Source organism: Myxocyprinus asiaticus, chromosome 38, assembly GCF_019703515.2.
Source record: "Myxocyprinus asiaticus isolate MX2 ecotype Aquarium Trade chromosome 38, UBuf_Myxa_2, whole genome shotgun sequence".
Lineage (NCBI taxonomy): Eukaryota > Metazoa > Chordata > Actinopteri > Cypriniformes > Catostomidae > Myxocyprinus > Myxocyprinus asiaticus.
The window spans coordinates 30,037,845-30,053,629 of record NC_059381.1 but is presented as its reverse complement, the minus strand read 5'-3'; the positions used below and the strand labels follow the sequence as shown (position 1 = coordinate 30,053,629).

The following is a 15,785-nucleotide window of genomic DNA, read 5'->3' as shown; positions in this document are numbered from 1 at the left end:
TCCACAATGTAATGAAATATTACAACACTGCACAGACAATGAAGTGTATAAACATGTGAACTGGAACTAAGTTACGTGCTAGACAGAATGCGTAACGTGTTCTGAATACATAGTTTCTGTAAAAACGTGCTACATGCAGCCTAAACAGGCTAAAACACAGAAAATGTTATAATACTATAACTTGAAACTTATACCTTATTTAGCTAATACCATAATATATTGATTTTATGCTTTTATTTCAGGAGCTCAGGTTTTAACAACAAAAAAAGTAGCTCATTTTATATGTTTGATGCACATTAAAATTCAGTGTTTTTTAGATTTTTCTAAATGTGTGATTATTTAAAGTTTGGTGAGTTACAGTTTGACACACCTTTTTGTCATTTTGCACATTATCATCAACTAAAATAGGTTATTTTTTGAGTAAAACGACTACTGGCTTATTATTTCTTTGGCTCTTGGTTGTTCTTTCGCTCATTCTTTCGGTCCTTTGCTCATTCTTTCTTCGTTCTTTCATTGATTCCTTCTTTCTCTCTTGCTCTTTCTGTTTTGATCTTTTGCTCATATATTTTTTCTCTTTCGCTCATTCTTTCTTTTGCTTATTCACACATTCTTTTTACACTTTTTTGCTCTTTCTTTCTTTCTCTCATTCTGTCTGTTTCTCTTTTTGTCTTTAGCTCATTCTTTCGATCGTTCTTGCATATTCACATGCACATATAAATGGCATTCACCCATCTCTGCTGTGTGTGTGTGTGTGTGTGTGCCATGTTTCTTGCCAGTCTTGCACTTTTGCTCTTCAACTTGTATTGCATTACATCTTTTTTATGCTGCATATAACATTTGGATGGATTCTTGGGACACATCCAAGATTCAGCAAGCGAAGAAACAGCAAAACATCAGAGCCGATTAGTGGGATCATTACAATAGTTTTAACGTCCCGTTCTTGAGCGTAACATTCTAAAGTGAATTATGAGAGGAAAAAATAACCTGTTCAATGAAAGGAGCATAATTCTGTTTACAGTTACTTCTTCGGAATTGGATAAATGAATCTTTCTGCCGAGAATGGAAGGTGACAGACGAGCGTCCTCTTAGGCTAATTTGAGTGATGTCCACCAGAATACAGGAAACAAAGTGGTTAGCGTACCTGCTGAATCTCAGCTCCAATTTGCTCTCCATCAGGAATTCATGCTTGAATATTCAAAGCAGGTCAGGAGAGGAAGGAAAAGTGTATGTAATTTATGCTCATTAGCCTCGGCGAACAGAAATTAATATCAGCGTCTTGACACAGTGTGGAAATGGAATATTACATGACTGCGTGTGACAAAACGTAATTAAATATTCAGGCTGGTTTTAATTAGCCGTTCATCCTTTGGAATGACAGTCGCCAAACGAGCGAGAGATGCTTTCTCTTCCTCTTTCACACTTCTCTTGTTGGCACGGCCATCTTGTTGCTCTGTCCATTTGATTAAAAAGCAGTTTTAACATTGGTTAACCCAAGGACTGTATGAAAACATTGTCTAGATCCATATAACGGGATTATATAGATCCCGTTACACAGGCACAACATTTAGCTAATTGGTTTTAACTGGCACACTATGCCAGTCCTTCAGAATTCTGCTTTTGAAGACCTCATAATAGTTGGGTTCCAAAAGTAAAAATCTCATTTATTTTCTCCATAGGAGAATTCATTTTCAATGATAACTTTATAAACTGACCTACCATGAGCTCTTAGATTGTTAATCGATGGTATACGCTCCTGTTGAGGACATTGGCGGTAACTCACTCTTTTTTTTTCTTGACTCAGTCTGCAAAACTCACAACATGGAGTAAAGTTGAATTAAAAATGTGGTTAAATCGATCAAAAATCTGAAAAATTCCGTAGACTTTCATTGATGTTCCAACTGGCCAATGGAATTACAGTAATTCCAACATGATGTGAACATTTAATCTGCTTTAAGTGGCACTCTCTCTCTCTCTCTCTCTCTCTCTCTCTCTCTGTATCTATCTATCTGACGGTTTATCTGACTATTTATGTGACAGTCTGACTATCTAGCTAGCTGGCTGTTTGTCTAATTGTAGTGTCTTTATATCCATCAAACGTCTTTAACTATAAAATAATAAAACTAGTTTAAACTTTCTCACAAGGCTTTGTCAAGCCAACATCAATCTAGTTATATTTTGCTGTAGCACTATAGATTTACCAGTGCCACTGCCAAAACGTTTGCTTGTGCCAGGTTGGATTTGTGAGTGATATGTCAGTCATATATTTTTATGTATTGTAAGTTGTAGTGTGTTTTCTTTTTAATGGCAGATCTCATTGGTGACTGTTCCTTCTCTGGATGGTTCTCTGGTTAGGATGGTGGAGCTCTGTTCTTCATCCATGACCTGCATGCCTGGCACCTGTGAGTTACACAGCCACCACAATAACATGTGCCACAAGCCACAATTTCACAACAGTTATACTTTCACCATACTGTACTTTATTTCCGTGGGACACAAAAGAAGAAATTTGATGAATTGTCACATGGCTTTATGCCATATAATGAAACTTAATAACTTAATAATCAGGGTTGTAAAGCTCCAAAAAAGGAAATTATTTACTTTTTTCTCCATACAAGCACTGTAAAAGTAGTTGATACTACTTGTGCACTATATTCAAAGTCTCAAATTTCAAACAGTGGTTGGTGCAAAGGTTGGGAAAAAAAGGACTTTTTATGTTCTAAGCTGGAATGTTAGGGCAGTCAATTGATTAAAATTTTGAATCAAATGAATTACATGATATGCCGATTAATTAATCGAATTAATCACTTATATAAATATTTGCAGAGAGGCCCTTAAATAACAATAAGTCATTATTATAAGTATTAAATAATTATTATAGTTATACTTAAGCAATTATAATTATATACTATTAATCTAATAATTCAGATAATTAAAATGCATTACATTTATTTGTGGCAGACAAGTAAAGCATTGATAAGACGATACAAAAAGTGGCTTTAGAAGTCAGTATACTTTTAGTTTCCATATTATTGAACACAAGCCTATCATTGGCCAACAGCAATCCATTTTGCAATTAAATTCATCAATCTATCCAGGCTTTTCTAAGGACGCATCAGTGTACAGATGCATCAGACGGATGCTTTTGGAGCGTCTCACTTTGGTTGCGTCGGGTCATAAACACAGCTTTTTAGGTGGCTGTGTCAAGCTAAATGTAGTTTGACACTTAGAAAAATGCGTCCCGAGATCCCGGTTGTGTCTAGAAGGGATCCCTCTCGTGTCAAGTTCTCGCGCATGCGCATTCTGTTACGATCCTTTTGCCTGTGCATTTCCTGCTCGCCTCGCAGCGTATGTGATGGAGAGCTTTAAAATTTGAACTTAAAAAATTTAAACTATTTGCACTAGGTGTTTGCACTCAAATAGTTTGGTGGAAACAAAGTGTGCCTGAAGTATCGGTGCAATGGTTTAGTGTGTAAAGAAGGTATGGTTATGCTTTTTCAATGCGGACGACCTGGGTTCAAATCCTCCTTTTGACCCAGTTTTCCCCATCCTGTTTCCTTTCTCCACTCTTTAATATTTTTCTTTAATAATTCTTACAAAAATGAATAAAATGTTGATTTTCTCACAGTGATTTGGTCACGATGAAGGTCAGAGAGTTGAGAGAAAGGTTTGAGCCGAGTAAAATTAACCATGGTTTTACTATAGTAATGTTGTAATAACCATGTTTTTTTGGCAGAAGTCATAGTTTTAATGCAGTTAACCATGGTGTTACAACAGTAATATGGTGTTAACATAGTAACCATGTTTTATTTTGTGATTACTACAAAATACCATGGTGATACTATGGTTACTGTAGTAAAACCATGGTTAATTTTTGTAACGGAAGGTTAGGGTTAGGTTTAGGGATGGGGTTGGCGTAGGATGTCTGTGGGACTCTAAATAAACACAGTAAACACACTGCAGTGATGCTCTGTTAGTATTTAATTAGGACTGCAAATAGTATCTGCCACTATTTGCACTTAGTGCAAAGAAGATGTTTCTATTTACACTTAGTGCATGTAATTGTTTCCCACCTTTGGGATTTTAAAACACCAGTAAACGCACCTATTCATGACATGCCATTACATTTTATTGCATATGTCAGAGCTCGTTCTGGTAGAGAGAAAGAGAGAGGTAAAAAAATCTGCATTACTGCATTAATTCAAAATAAAAGTACAGTAGGACAGGGGTAGTTAAAACACTTAATGTGATTTTCTTACGTTTCCCTTATGATAAACACTATTTACTGCCAAAACAATGACACTAATCCAATGAGAAATACACTATTTTCATGTTAGGCCTTTTCTCTCCCTTTCTCTCTTCTTCCTGGTCGCTGTATCTTTGACAAAAATAAATGCTAAATCATTGGATTTCTATTTTTCCCCCACATACTGTTAAGAGTTTAGTGTTACATTCTCTCATTAACATGTATTCCTTTGTGGTAAATGTGTAATTTTAACACTGATAGTGGAGGGTTTTTGTGTGTCCCTTGATTTATTGCACACCCTGTTATGTCATGATACTATGACCTTTCATTGAAGATATACTGTATATTAGGAAATTACATCACACACACTGGAGGTGTACATCACCCATTCTGCAAAATTACTTTGAGTTATTTAAAGTTTATAACTCTATTGTTTTATTTATGTTTTTCTTTATTTTATGATGTTAGTCATATGTGCTCAAGCATAGCATGTCCACCCTGTTATGGTAAGATATATGGGAAATTAATCTAATTTAAAATCTCAATATCCAGTATTTATGTTAACAGAAATAAATATTACGTAAATATTAGTTTGCAAATATGTTTCTTGGATATCAATCACAGACCATGTAGTGGCTAATTTATCCACTGAATGTCCACCCTGTTATTGTCCACCCTGATGCTGCCCATTTAACTGGATGGACATCTGATTTTTTTAGTAATTTAGCTTGACCAGTATGACTAATACAATCTTTAAAATGTCCCTGTAATGAGGAAACATGAAGAAACTTGTATGTTTTATTTTTCAAAAGTTTCAAAGCCAGAATGCCACTGAATTGTAGGACCCATTTACAATATGTACAGAGTTGCAGTTCCGCCGCTATCTATATGCAGATTACGCAGTCTACAGTAACAGTAAAGTACAATATATTATAACACCAAAAAACGCCATCAGCTCGTAATGTGCGTGTAATATGCCGCGACTGGCTTCAGTAAATGTTATGTCGCCCCCTTGTTGTCTCCCAAAGCTATTACGTCAGACTACATTGAATGGAATGAACTGTCAGTGAATTGAAAGCACACAAATTAGGCTTCTAATTTAAATGTTGGCTGATGTTAATAAATCAATGCCTCAAAAATGTATTGATTAAAATAACGTGCTGATCAATAATCTTTGGTGAAAAATAATATTTTATGACATCACTATCAAATACATGACCTCTTTCTTTTTCTTGCACTATTTTCACTGTTTATAGCGCAAACTTCCCGCTTCTTAACGACCATGTAAAATTATCTTGTATGGCGCATAGTTGCCAAATGTATAATTATATTATATATTTATGTAAATATACCCCTTGCGGAATCTTTAAGACATTTAGCATTTTTAAACAATAAAAGAGAGCATTTTTATTTAGTATTGTCCCGAAGAAACTCATTAGAGTTATTTAAGTGTACTATATCTTGAAAATTCTGCAGGAGGAGTGTACACGCCTCTTTTGTTAATGATCCTTCTTTAAATTGCCTCCACATCGATAGTCTTTGAACATTGCCAGTGTCAAAACTGTTGTTCAAAACACTCCGTACATCACCCACCACAGCTATGACTCCATCATTTACTCCATTGTTATTTATAAAAGTGATTCTGTTTGTTACACTAGTCTTATTTTGCTATCAGTCATCATGTAGGGGTAGATCAGGTGGAAATGGGGGAGCAGTCCTGACTTAGGCCCCAGTGACTGACTCCGTCCTCACGGGGAATGAAATGCTAAATCAGCAATACTCCACTTTTTTGTCTCTGGGAATTGAGTTCTGAGGAAATGATGGGGAGCTGGAACAGAGATATCGTTTGCGCCTCTACCCCCTCATCCCACAGAGAGATGGATTGGAGTTGTTCCTCTGTAAGCATTACCCTTCTACCTGAGAGCATCACTCGCAATCAGACGATGATGATGATGACCGTGACAGACGTGCGTTTACAGTTGAAGATGATCTCTATTTATCTTTTTATTTATTTATTTATTTATTTTAAATTGTATCCCCTTTTCTCCCAATTTGGAATGCCCAATTCCTACTACTTAGTAGGTCCTCATGGTGACGCGGTTACTCACCTCAATCCGGGTGGCGGAAGACAATTCTCAGTTGCCTCCGCCTTTGAAACCGTCAATCCACGCATCTTATCACGTGGCTCGTTGTGCGTGACACCGTGGAGACTCCCAGCATGTGGAGGCTCATGCTACCCTCCGAGATCCACGCACAACTTACCACACGCCCCATTGAGAGCGAGAACCACTAATCATGACCACGAGGAGGTTACCCCATGTGACTCTACCCTCCTTAGCAACTGGGCCAATTTGGTTGCTTAGGAGACCTGGCTGGAGTCACTCGGCAGCACACCCTGGATTCGAACTCACAACTCCAGGGGTGGTAGTCAGCATCTTTACTCGCTGAGCTAACCAGGTCCCGATCTTTATTTATCATTAACCACTAATGATAAGAGTTGCTGTTTTAGTTGCGCCACTGGGTAAGTTGGATGTGATCTCAAGGGCTCCAAGCCAAACCAAGACAGTTGATTTTAGAAGTTAAAGGAATATTCCAGGTTCAATACAAGTTAAGCTCAATTGACAGCATTTGTGGCATAATGTTGATTACCACAAAAAAACTTCTTTTGACTCATCCGTCCTTAATGGAGGTTACAGTTAGGCACTTACAATGGAAGTGAATGGGGCCAATTTTTGGAGCGTTTAAAGGCAGAAATGTGAAGCTTTTAATTTTATAAAAGCTCTTACATTAATTTTTCTGATAAAACTCATGTATTATTTGAGCTGTTAAGTTGTTTAAATCATCGTTTTTACGGTGGTTTTAGGTTTTACAGCGTAATATCGTCATGGCAACAAAGTTGATACAACTTCAAACACTAAAATCATGTTAACACACATATTGTTTATGTCTTGTGACTATACTTTTGAAACAGTGAGTATTTTAACATTTACAGATTGTCCCCATTCACTTCCATTGTAAGTGCTCACTGTACCACAGATTTTTGCTCTCTTTTAAAAGAATAAAAAGGAGGGACAATTTAAAAATTATTTTTGGTTATCAACTTCATGCCACAAACGCTGTCGATTGAGCTTAAGTTGTATTGAACCCAGAATATTCTGTAGGAGGTGACAGCTTGGTCCCCAATATGTGTAATGTATAATAACTACTCAAAAGTCAGGATTTCAGTAAAATGACAGAGTTTACTAAAGATAAAGTGTTTCCATTCTCCACAATTCCAATGGCAACAATCAGAAAGACAGGTTACAGAAGAGTTCAGGGAGCGAACTAACTTAAAACACAGAAAAAAAAAAGGATTTACAGGCATATGCAAAATGTAATTGTTAAAAGTTTTTTCTAAGATTCTGATAGGTTACGATATGAAAACAAACGATAATTAGGTAATCATAACATTAATCAAGTTCTCATCATGGGTCTAGTACACTTGTATGCAGGTTTTAGTTGTGAATACTTCACTTTCCGAAGTCCCAAATATTTCGATACGCTAGAATCACATGTTAAAAATTTACTATAAAAATGTCTACATCCAGATAATTTAGACAGGGTAGCTTGTGTATTATCTTCGCTGCAGCCTCTCCGTGACCTTGGTTGGAATGCAGGTCTCACCATTCGCAAAACATAGGGAGAACAAAAGTCCAATACAAAAATGACTTTAAGGAATATTTAAACTATACAAAAGTTGTCAAATAAACTAAATGTTTATTGATTAGAAATAATTCTGTATATATCAGTGGTTGTCTTAATGAAAAAATAAAATAAAAATTGCAAATTTTAAAGTAAAGAAAACAAAAAATAGTATCAGAGCAAAAATCATAGAATATTTCTGTCTATTAAAATATTACATAATAAAGAGTGAATTAAAGGAATTAAGGATGCTAGAAAGAGTTGAACATGTTAACAATAATGTATTAGGGTTTTTTCTATGAAAGTAATCTATTCACTGAACATTATAACCTAGGCACGGCCTTCCTTTTATAAACAAGCCACACAGGACACACACACACACAGACTTAAATGTCTCACACTGCTTGTATGAATGCATTATAAAAAGGCATATAGTATACGCAAAATTATTAAAAGTGTGTGGATCTAAAATCAAACCCTTCAATTCCTTTTAAAGTGTGTCATTTATGCACCAACGTTTGAGTTTGGAACTACATTAGGTAGAGTAAATGATGACAGAATTTTCATTTTTGGTGAACTATCCCTTTAATAATTGGACTGTATGAGTGTTGAGCAGTGATATAGACAGTAGCCAGGTGCATAGGCTTATAGCTTTTACAATATTGCATATTTCAGAATGGCTTGAATGCTGTATTATTGACCAGTCGGCATCCAGAACCGGAACTATCCGTTTTATAAAGTATATTATATGTCCATCGCTGGCCATATTATGAATCCAACTGTACTGCAGAGTTTTCACTTTTAATTATCCAGGAGTTTATTACTTCAGTTTTAAACTTTTTGAAATCGGCCACTGGAGTGTCTCTTGTTGTGGAGAGATTCTTTTTGCAAAACTCTTCAATGTCCCGTGAGTCTTCAGAGCCTTTAGCGAAGCCGCACCTCTCGTCCCACTGGAGATGCCTACATCTGTGCTCCTCTCCTTCCACCAGCCTCTCCAAATCGTGACACAGAGCTGGCGTGCTGCTCGGAGCTGCCTGCACTGCATTTGTTCACTTTGATCCTCACGCACACAGACTTTCACGCACTTTATTGTACTTGGACCTAAGAAAGGAATTGAGAAGTAATGATGAGCCTGGAAGTGCTGTGTGAACTCCAGGGATTAGCCTGGACATTTCCATAGATCCCACTGCTGCCATCAGTAGGACTTTTAAGACCATATGAGAATTGTGATTCATTGTTTTGAATTTAGGTGCCTGTTACTTATTTTCCCTTCTGGATGGCACTCAGTGCTACTTTCATGGAAAGCCATTACATTAACATTTATTCATTTAGCAGACACTTTTATCCAAAGCGACTTACAAATGAGGAACATAGCAAGCAATTTGTCATACAAAGTTCAACAACATCTACAGTGTTGTACTGCAAAGCTCTCAAGGTGGCTGGAGTAGTATTTTGTGTGTGTGTGTGTGTGTGTGTGTGTGTGTGTGTGTGTGTGTGTGTGTGTGTGTGTACAGTAAGTGCAAGTGAATTTCAACAGTAATTAGTAATCCACACAATTAGTGTGGATTGGTTAAGTGCTCGCAGAACAGATGTGTTTTCAGCTGGTTCTTGAATGTTGAGATGGAATCAGCAGATTGTGTGGATGTTGGAAGCTCATTCCACCACAGTGGAACAGAGAAAGTGAAAGATTGTGAAATAGACTTTGAGCCTCTTTGTGATGGGACCACCAGGCACCACTCGTTCATAGATTGCAGAGAGCAAGTTGGAGAAATGAATTGAAGGAAGAGGGAGCGCCTCCATTGGCTGTCCTGAAGGCCAGAGTCAAAGCCTTGAATCTGATGCAGGCAGCTACAGGTAGCCAGTGAAGTGAAATCAAGAGTGGGGTGACATGAGCCCTTTTTGGATCATTGAAGACCAGATGTGCTGCTGCATTCTGGACCATCTGCTGTGGCTTAATTATGTTAGCTGGGAGGCCAGTTGACAAAGCATTACAGAAGTCCAGTCTTGAAATGACCAGAGCTTGGACCAGGAGCAGTGCATCATATTCAGTTCTTCTTATATTCTAGATGTTAGCCCAGTTTGTCAGACCAACTGAAGCAATTTTAAGTTTTTACCAGTGAAGTGGGTGTATCAATTACAAGACCATTTGTACCAGACTGAAGCTACAATCCTGAAATTCATTCACAAAATCACGCACATAGCAACAGGAGAGTTTATTTTTGATAACATGTCAACAAACAACATGACAAAACGGCATGCATTTGTTTTTGCACTGATTTGCACAGAATGGTGTAAAAAATAGAAAAAGAGCTCAAAATCTTGATGAGATAGCATGTAGGGAGAGGTGGGTAGCAGTATTTTTATTTTCGAATTATTGTTTGGCTTCTGCTTCTCAGTTTATTGCTCTCCTTTTACGCTCTATATTAAAATTGGGGTATCACTTTACAATAAGGTTACATTTGTTAACATTAGTTAACAACTTTAGTTAAAATGAACTAACACTGAACAAAACTTTTACAGCATTTATTAATCTTGGTTAATGTTCATTTAAATGTATAGTAATACATTTTTAAAATCAAAAGTTGTACACACTGATGAGCCAAACCACTCACAGGTGAAGTGAAAAACATTGACCATCTCCTAACAAGGCCACATGTCAAGGTCTGGGTAGATTAGATGGTAAGCAAACAATCAGTTCTCTTAGTCAACGTGTTGAATGCAGGAGAAATGGGCAGGAGTAAAGACCTGAGCGACTTTTGATGGGCCAAATTGTAATGGCCAGACGACTGGGTCAGAGCATCTCTGAAATGGAGCAGTGGAATAAGGTCATCTGGTCCGATGAGTCACATTTCCTTTTACATCACATGGACGGCCGTGTATGTGTGCCCTGTTTACCTGGGCAAGTGATGGCACCAGGATGCACTGTGGGAAGATGACAAGCCGGTGGAGGCAGTGTGATGCTCTGGGCAATGTTCTGCTGGGAAACCCTGGGTCCGGCCATTCATGTGGATGTGAATTTGGCACGTGCCACCTACCTAAACATCGTTGTAGACCAGGTACACCCCTTCATGACAATGGTATTCTCTGATGGCAGGGGCCTCTTTCAGCAGGATAATGCGCCCTGCCAAACTGCACACATTGTTTGGGAACATGATGAAGAGTTCAAGGTGTTGTCCTGGCCTCCAAATTCCCCAGATCTCAATCCGATTGAGCATCTGTGGGAAGTGCTGGACCAACAAGTCCGATCCATGGAGACTCCACCTCACAGCTTACAGGACTTGAAGGATCTGCTGCTAATGTCTTGGTGCCAGATTTGGCTCATCGGTGTATGTTAACATTAGTAAATCCACTATGAACTAACAATGAACAATTGTATTTTTTATTAACTAGCACCCAAGCAACTGCCTAGCAACCACCTAGCAACCACACAGAACACCCAAGCAACCGCATACCAACATGCCCCAGCCATACAGTATCTCGGCACCAAAGCCTCACACAGACATGGTGGTGGGCTCTTTCAACTTAGGGCAGTTGTTGGGACATTGTGGTCACAAGTAAGACTAGTGTATGTAGACTAGTGGTGTGTTCATGTCATGTCGAAATTATTGGTATGAGTTTCCAACTTGTAAAAATTGTTCATGTCTTTGTCAGACTCATAATTACAACTAGGAAACTCTAAATTTTATGAAAGCTTCTACACATCAATGCTTATACAGTAGTCAGCAACTTGATAAGGTCGTTGTTACTTGTTTTACATGCCAATAGATTAGCCAATCATAATATACACTGATCAGCCACAACATTAACACCACCTGTCTAATATTGTGAAAGTCTCCCCCGTGCCGCCAAAACAGCGCCAAACCGCATCTCAGAATAGCATTCTGAGATTATGTTCTTCTCACCACAATTGTACAGAGTAGTTATCTGAGTTACTGTAGACTTTGTCCGTTCAACCAGTCTGGCCATTCTCTGTTGACGTTTCTCATCAACAAGGCATTTCCATCCACTGAACTGCCGCTTACTGGATGGTTTTTTTTTTGGCACCATTTGGAGTAAATTCTAGAGACTGTTGTGTGTGAAAATCCCAGGAGATCAGCAGTTACAGAAATACTCAAACCAGCCCATCTGGCACCAACAATCATGCCACGCTCCAAATCACTGAGATCACATTTTTTCCCCATTCTGATGGTTGATGTGAACATTAACTGAAGCTCCTGACCTGTATCTGCATGATTTTATGCACTGCACTGCTGCCACATGATTGGCTGATTAGATAATCACATGGATGATTGTTGGTGCCAGACGGGCTGGTTTGAGTATTTCTGTAACTGCTGATCTCGTGGGATTTTCACACACAACAGTCTCTATAATTTACTCAGAATGGTGCTAAAAACAAAAACCATCCAGTGAGTGGTAGTTCTGCAGATGGAAATGCCTTGTTGATGAGAGAGGTCAACAGAGAATGGCCAGACTGGTTCAAACTGACAAAGTCTACAGTAACTCAGATAACCGCTCTGTACAATTGTGGTGAGAAGAACATAATCTCAGAATGCTATTCTGAGATGCGGGTTGGCGCTGTTTTGGTGGCACGAGGGGGACTTGCACAATATTAGACAGGTGGTGTTAATGTTGTGGCTGATCGCTGTAGGTCATTTGCAAATTTATATGTATAAAATAACAACTAACAGACCTACTAGCTACTTACCAAATAAATAAATAAATAAATGGACATGAAATAATGTTTTGATTTGAAAATATGTTAAGTGAGAAAAAAGAGACCGTGGAGTCTCGAGAAACAGCTGAAGTCATCCTCCTGTTTGCTCAGGATTTCTGTTGGTGTTTGTATTACAAAAATTAGTGTTTGATTGCTCATTGTCCCGCTTATTACTTCCTACTTGACTACTTGCCAAATAAATTAACAAATGAACATAAAATATTTCCGTTTAATTTTATTAGCTTTTAGAGATTGCAGAGTGATACGTTTAGTAGGAAAGATAAATTGCAGTACCCATATGACAAATGAAATATCACTTTGTTGCTGGGTGTGCAGTCTCTATTCAGACATATTAGACCGCTGGATAGTGCAATTGACCAATCGGAAATCGATCCTTCCAAAGAGCCGTGTATTAAATTAGTCTTAAAAAGATGGAAGCAAAAACAGCTCGTTTAATTCTGAGGGTCAGAGTGAGGATGGAAAATCATCATGAACACCTTAATGTATATTTTTGTGCAATAAACCTTGAATAACAATAGAATTTGACTTCAGAGAATATGGCCTTTGTAATATCCTGTCTGTCACGGTCTCTTTTCACAGATTTGGTCCACTTGACTTGTTCATCCTCTGGTTCAGCCCAGGAAGATCTTGCTCCAGTTATATCTCGATTATTCTATGTTCCCAGCAGTCCTGGAGAAGAACCCGAAGAAGGTAAGACCTGACCCACCTCCTTCACTTTCAATTAAAAATCCCCGTAATCTAAACTCATAAACACCATTCTTTAGTCCCTCTGTGCATTGACCTCCGATCACACACACAGATCTGCTATACATCCTGGTAACAGTACTTAACTAACCTTGCCGCCTGTGGCAGAGAGAGATCATCTCTTCGTCTCTTTAAAGAAGAAAGATCTGGTATTGCTGTGACATTCACCGAAGGGCTTGCATGGGGACGTTATTGGCGATAACAGTGATTGATATTGATGGTCATGTGGCAGGCTGGGGCCAGGCACTCCTCTCATTGATCCCCATTTTGCTTTGTCAGGGTCTGCTTGCCTTCTTCAGAGTAAATTTGAGCACAACCTGTCACATATGACCCTACATTACCTTCAGATCATAAGAGCAGAATCCCATTGTAAGTTTGGAAAAAATTCTGTTGGTGTCACTTAGTTGTCACCCAACATGTGCCTTTTTATAAACATTATGTTGTTGTGACATTTCTCTTTCAAAACATGTTTTGTGCCAACCCTTTTACATTTAAACGGTTTTGGGGATGAAGATCTGCGCAGAATTTGCTAATAACTGCTTCAGCTAGCAAATATCATTGCACCACAACCAAAGCTTAAATGTAGTTTTAACTTTAAATTATGAGTAGATTGCAGCTTGGCAAGACAGTTTCGAAGTAGCTTCCTCGTTACTGGCTTTTACCTTATGTCATAGCTGACAGTTCCTAAAATGTCTTTATTAGTGCCAATTTATCAGGGTTTGTGTAATAATAGTGTCTTGACTCCAGATAAGTGTGATGTTAAGGTGATTTGTGTTGTTTCGTGGCAGGAAGATCAAGGTCATCGGGGCCACGCCATCCCCAGCCCTCCTCACTCCATCTAACAAACTCAATCTGTCTTTATCAGCCATCTCTCCACACTTGAAATCTCTCTTTCATCTTTAACATCTCCTGCCATCTCCACCACTCTCCTATCTCACACATACTCTCTCCTGGTTTTCCTTTTTTTTTAGTTCTGTTTTTTTTTTTTTTTCTTTTAAACAAATAGTCTGTGAAAAGAGGGGATTAACTTTCAGAAAATTTTATTTGTCAGCTTCAGGGTGTCAAACTAAATATTAAATGAGACACAGCTAAACATTGTTTTTGGTCATTAAAATTAGTAATTAAAAATAGTTTTTACTACAGTGAATTGAGACCAGATTATGTCAAAATTATGACATTGTTTTATTTTAACAGTAGTTTTATTTTTAACTGTAGCATACAGTTAAAGAAGGTCAAGACCTCTTGAGGTGGGACAGGCCAAAATCACCATTTTAAGGGGTTTAGATATTGTATGTGTTTAAAAGTAGCTACTCTTCATTATAGGTTTATTTATCACATAAACAACAAAAAAACATGGGATTTGTGCATCTACATTTAAAAGTGTAATGGGACACCAAATTGGACCCTAGGTGAGGAAAATCTTCTATAAGGTTTTAGAATTGTTCAAATTTGTTCATATCAATTTTTGTAATGAAAGTAATACTCCTGTGGGGCAACAAAGCACATTTTTGCATTTCTGTTTGTGTGTGTGTGTCTGTGTGTGTGTCTGTGTGTGTGTCTGTGTGTGTGTCTGTGTGTGTGTCTGTGTGTGTGTCTGTGTGTGTGTGTGTGTCTGTGTCTGTGTCTGTGTCTGTGTCTGTCTGTGTCTGTGTGTGTATGTGTCTGTGTCTGTGTCTGTGTCTGTGTCTGTGTCTGTGTCTGTGTGTCTGTGTCTGTCTGTGTCTGTGTGTGTCTGTGTCTGTGTGTGTGTGTGTGTGTGTGTGTGTGTGTGTGTGTGTGTGTGTGTGTGTAAGCACGTGTGCTCAGGTGCATGGCCGGCACCACAGAGGGTGTGGGACACGAGGCCCCGCTGGGCGACACACTGCCTTTTTATCACAGGAATGAGCTAGTACTATTTTAATTAAAATGTCAGAACAAATACTGGCAGAGGTCTTGAGGATGAATCACTAGATAAGGAGAGCAGTGGACCAGAACAGGTCAGAGAGCCAAAGTCACCTGGGAAGTTCTTCATTCATCCCCATGGTCAAAGTGATGTGTGTGTGTGTGTGTGTGGTTAGAATGTTCCACGGGTCTTTTTAGATGTGGATGGAGCTAAACAGGACAAATAAGCTGCAACTACTGGATATGTTTCCTTGGGATTTTGTTGTCAGTTTCTAGAAATATTAATAAAAAAATAAAACTGAATTCTGTCATCATTTACTCATGTTGTTCCAAACCCATATGATGTAATTTCTTCTGTGGAATTCAAAAGTAAATGGTAGGCAGAATAGTAGCCTCAGTCACCATTTACTTTCATTCTTTGGAAATAAAGATGCAGCGAAAATAAATGGTTACTAATAATTTTTGGGTGAATTATCCCTTTAGCCCTTCAGAAAGAGTGAA

General features: G+C 38.2%; 1 protein-coding gene across 2 annotated transcripts in view; it reads left to right on the top strand.

The window, feature by feature from the left end:
* The window catches only part of LOC127428855 (rab proteins geranylgeranyltransferase component A 2-like), a 101,887-nt gene that overhangs the window by 65,919 nt on the left and 20,183 nt on the right, over positions 1-15,785 (top strand). For both annotated transcript variants that reach the window (XM_051677494.1, XM_051677493.1), the window contains exons 12-13: positions 2,309-2,399; positions 13,239-13,349. In XM_051677494.1, coding sequence (XP_051533454.1) covers positions 2,309-2,399; positions 13,239-13,349 — 202 coding nt within the window. The remainder of the gene's footprint in view (positions 1-2,308; positions 2,400-13,238; positions 13,350-15,785) is intronic.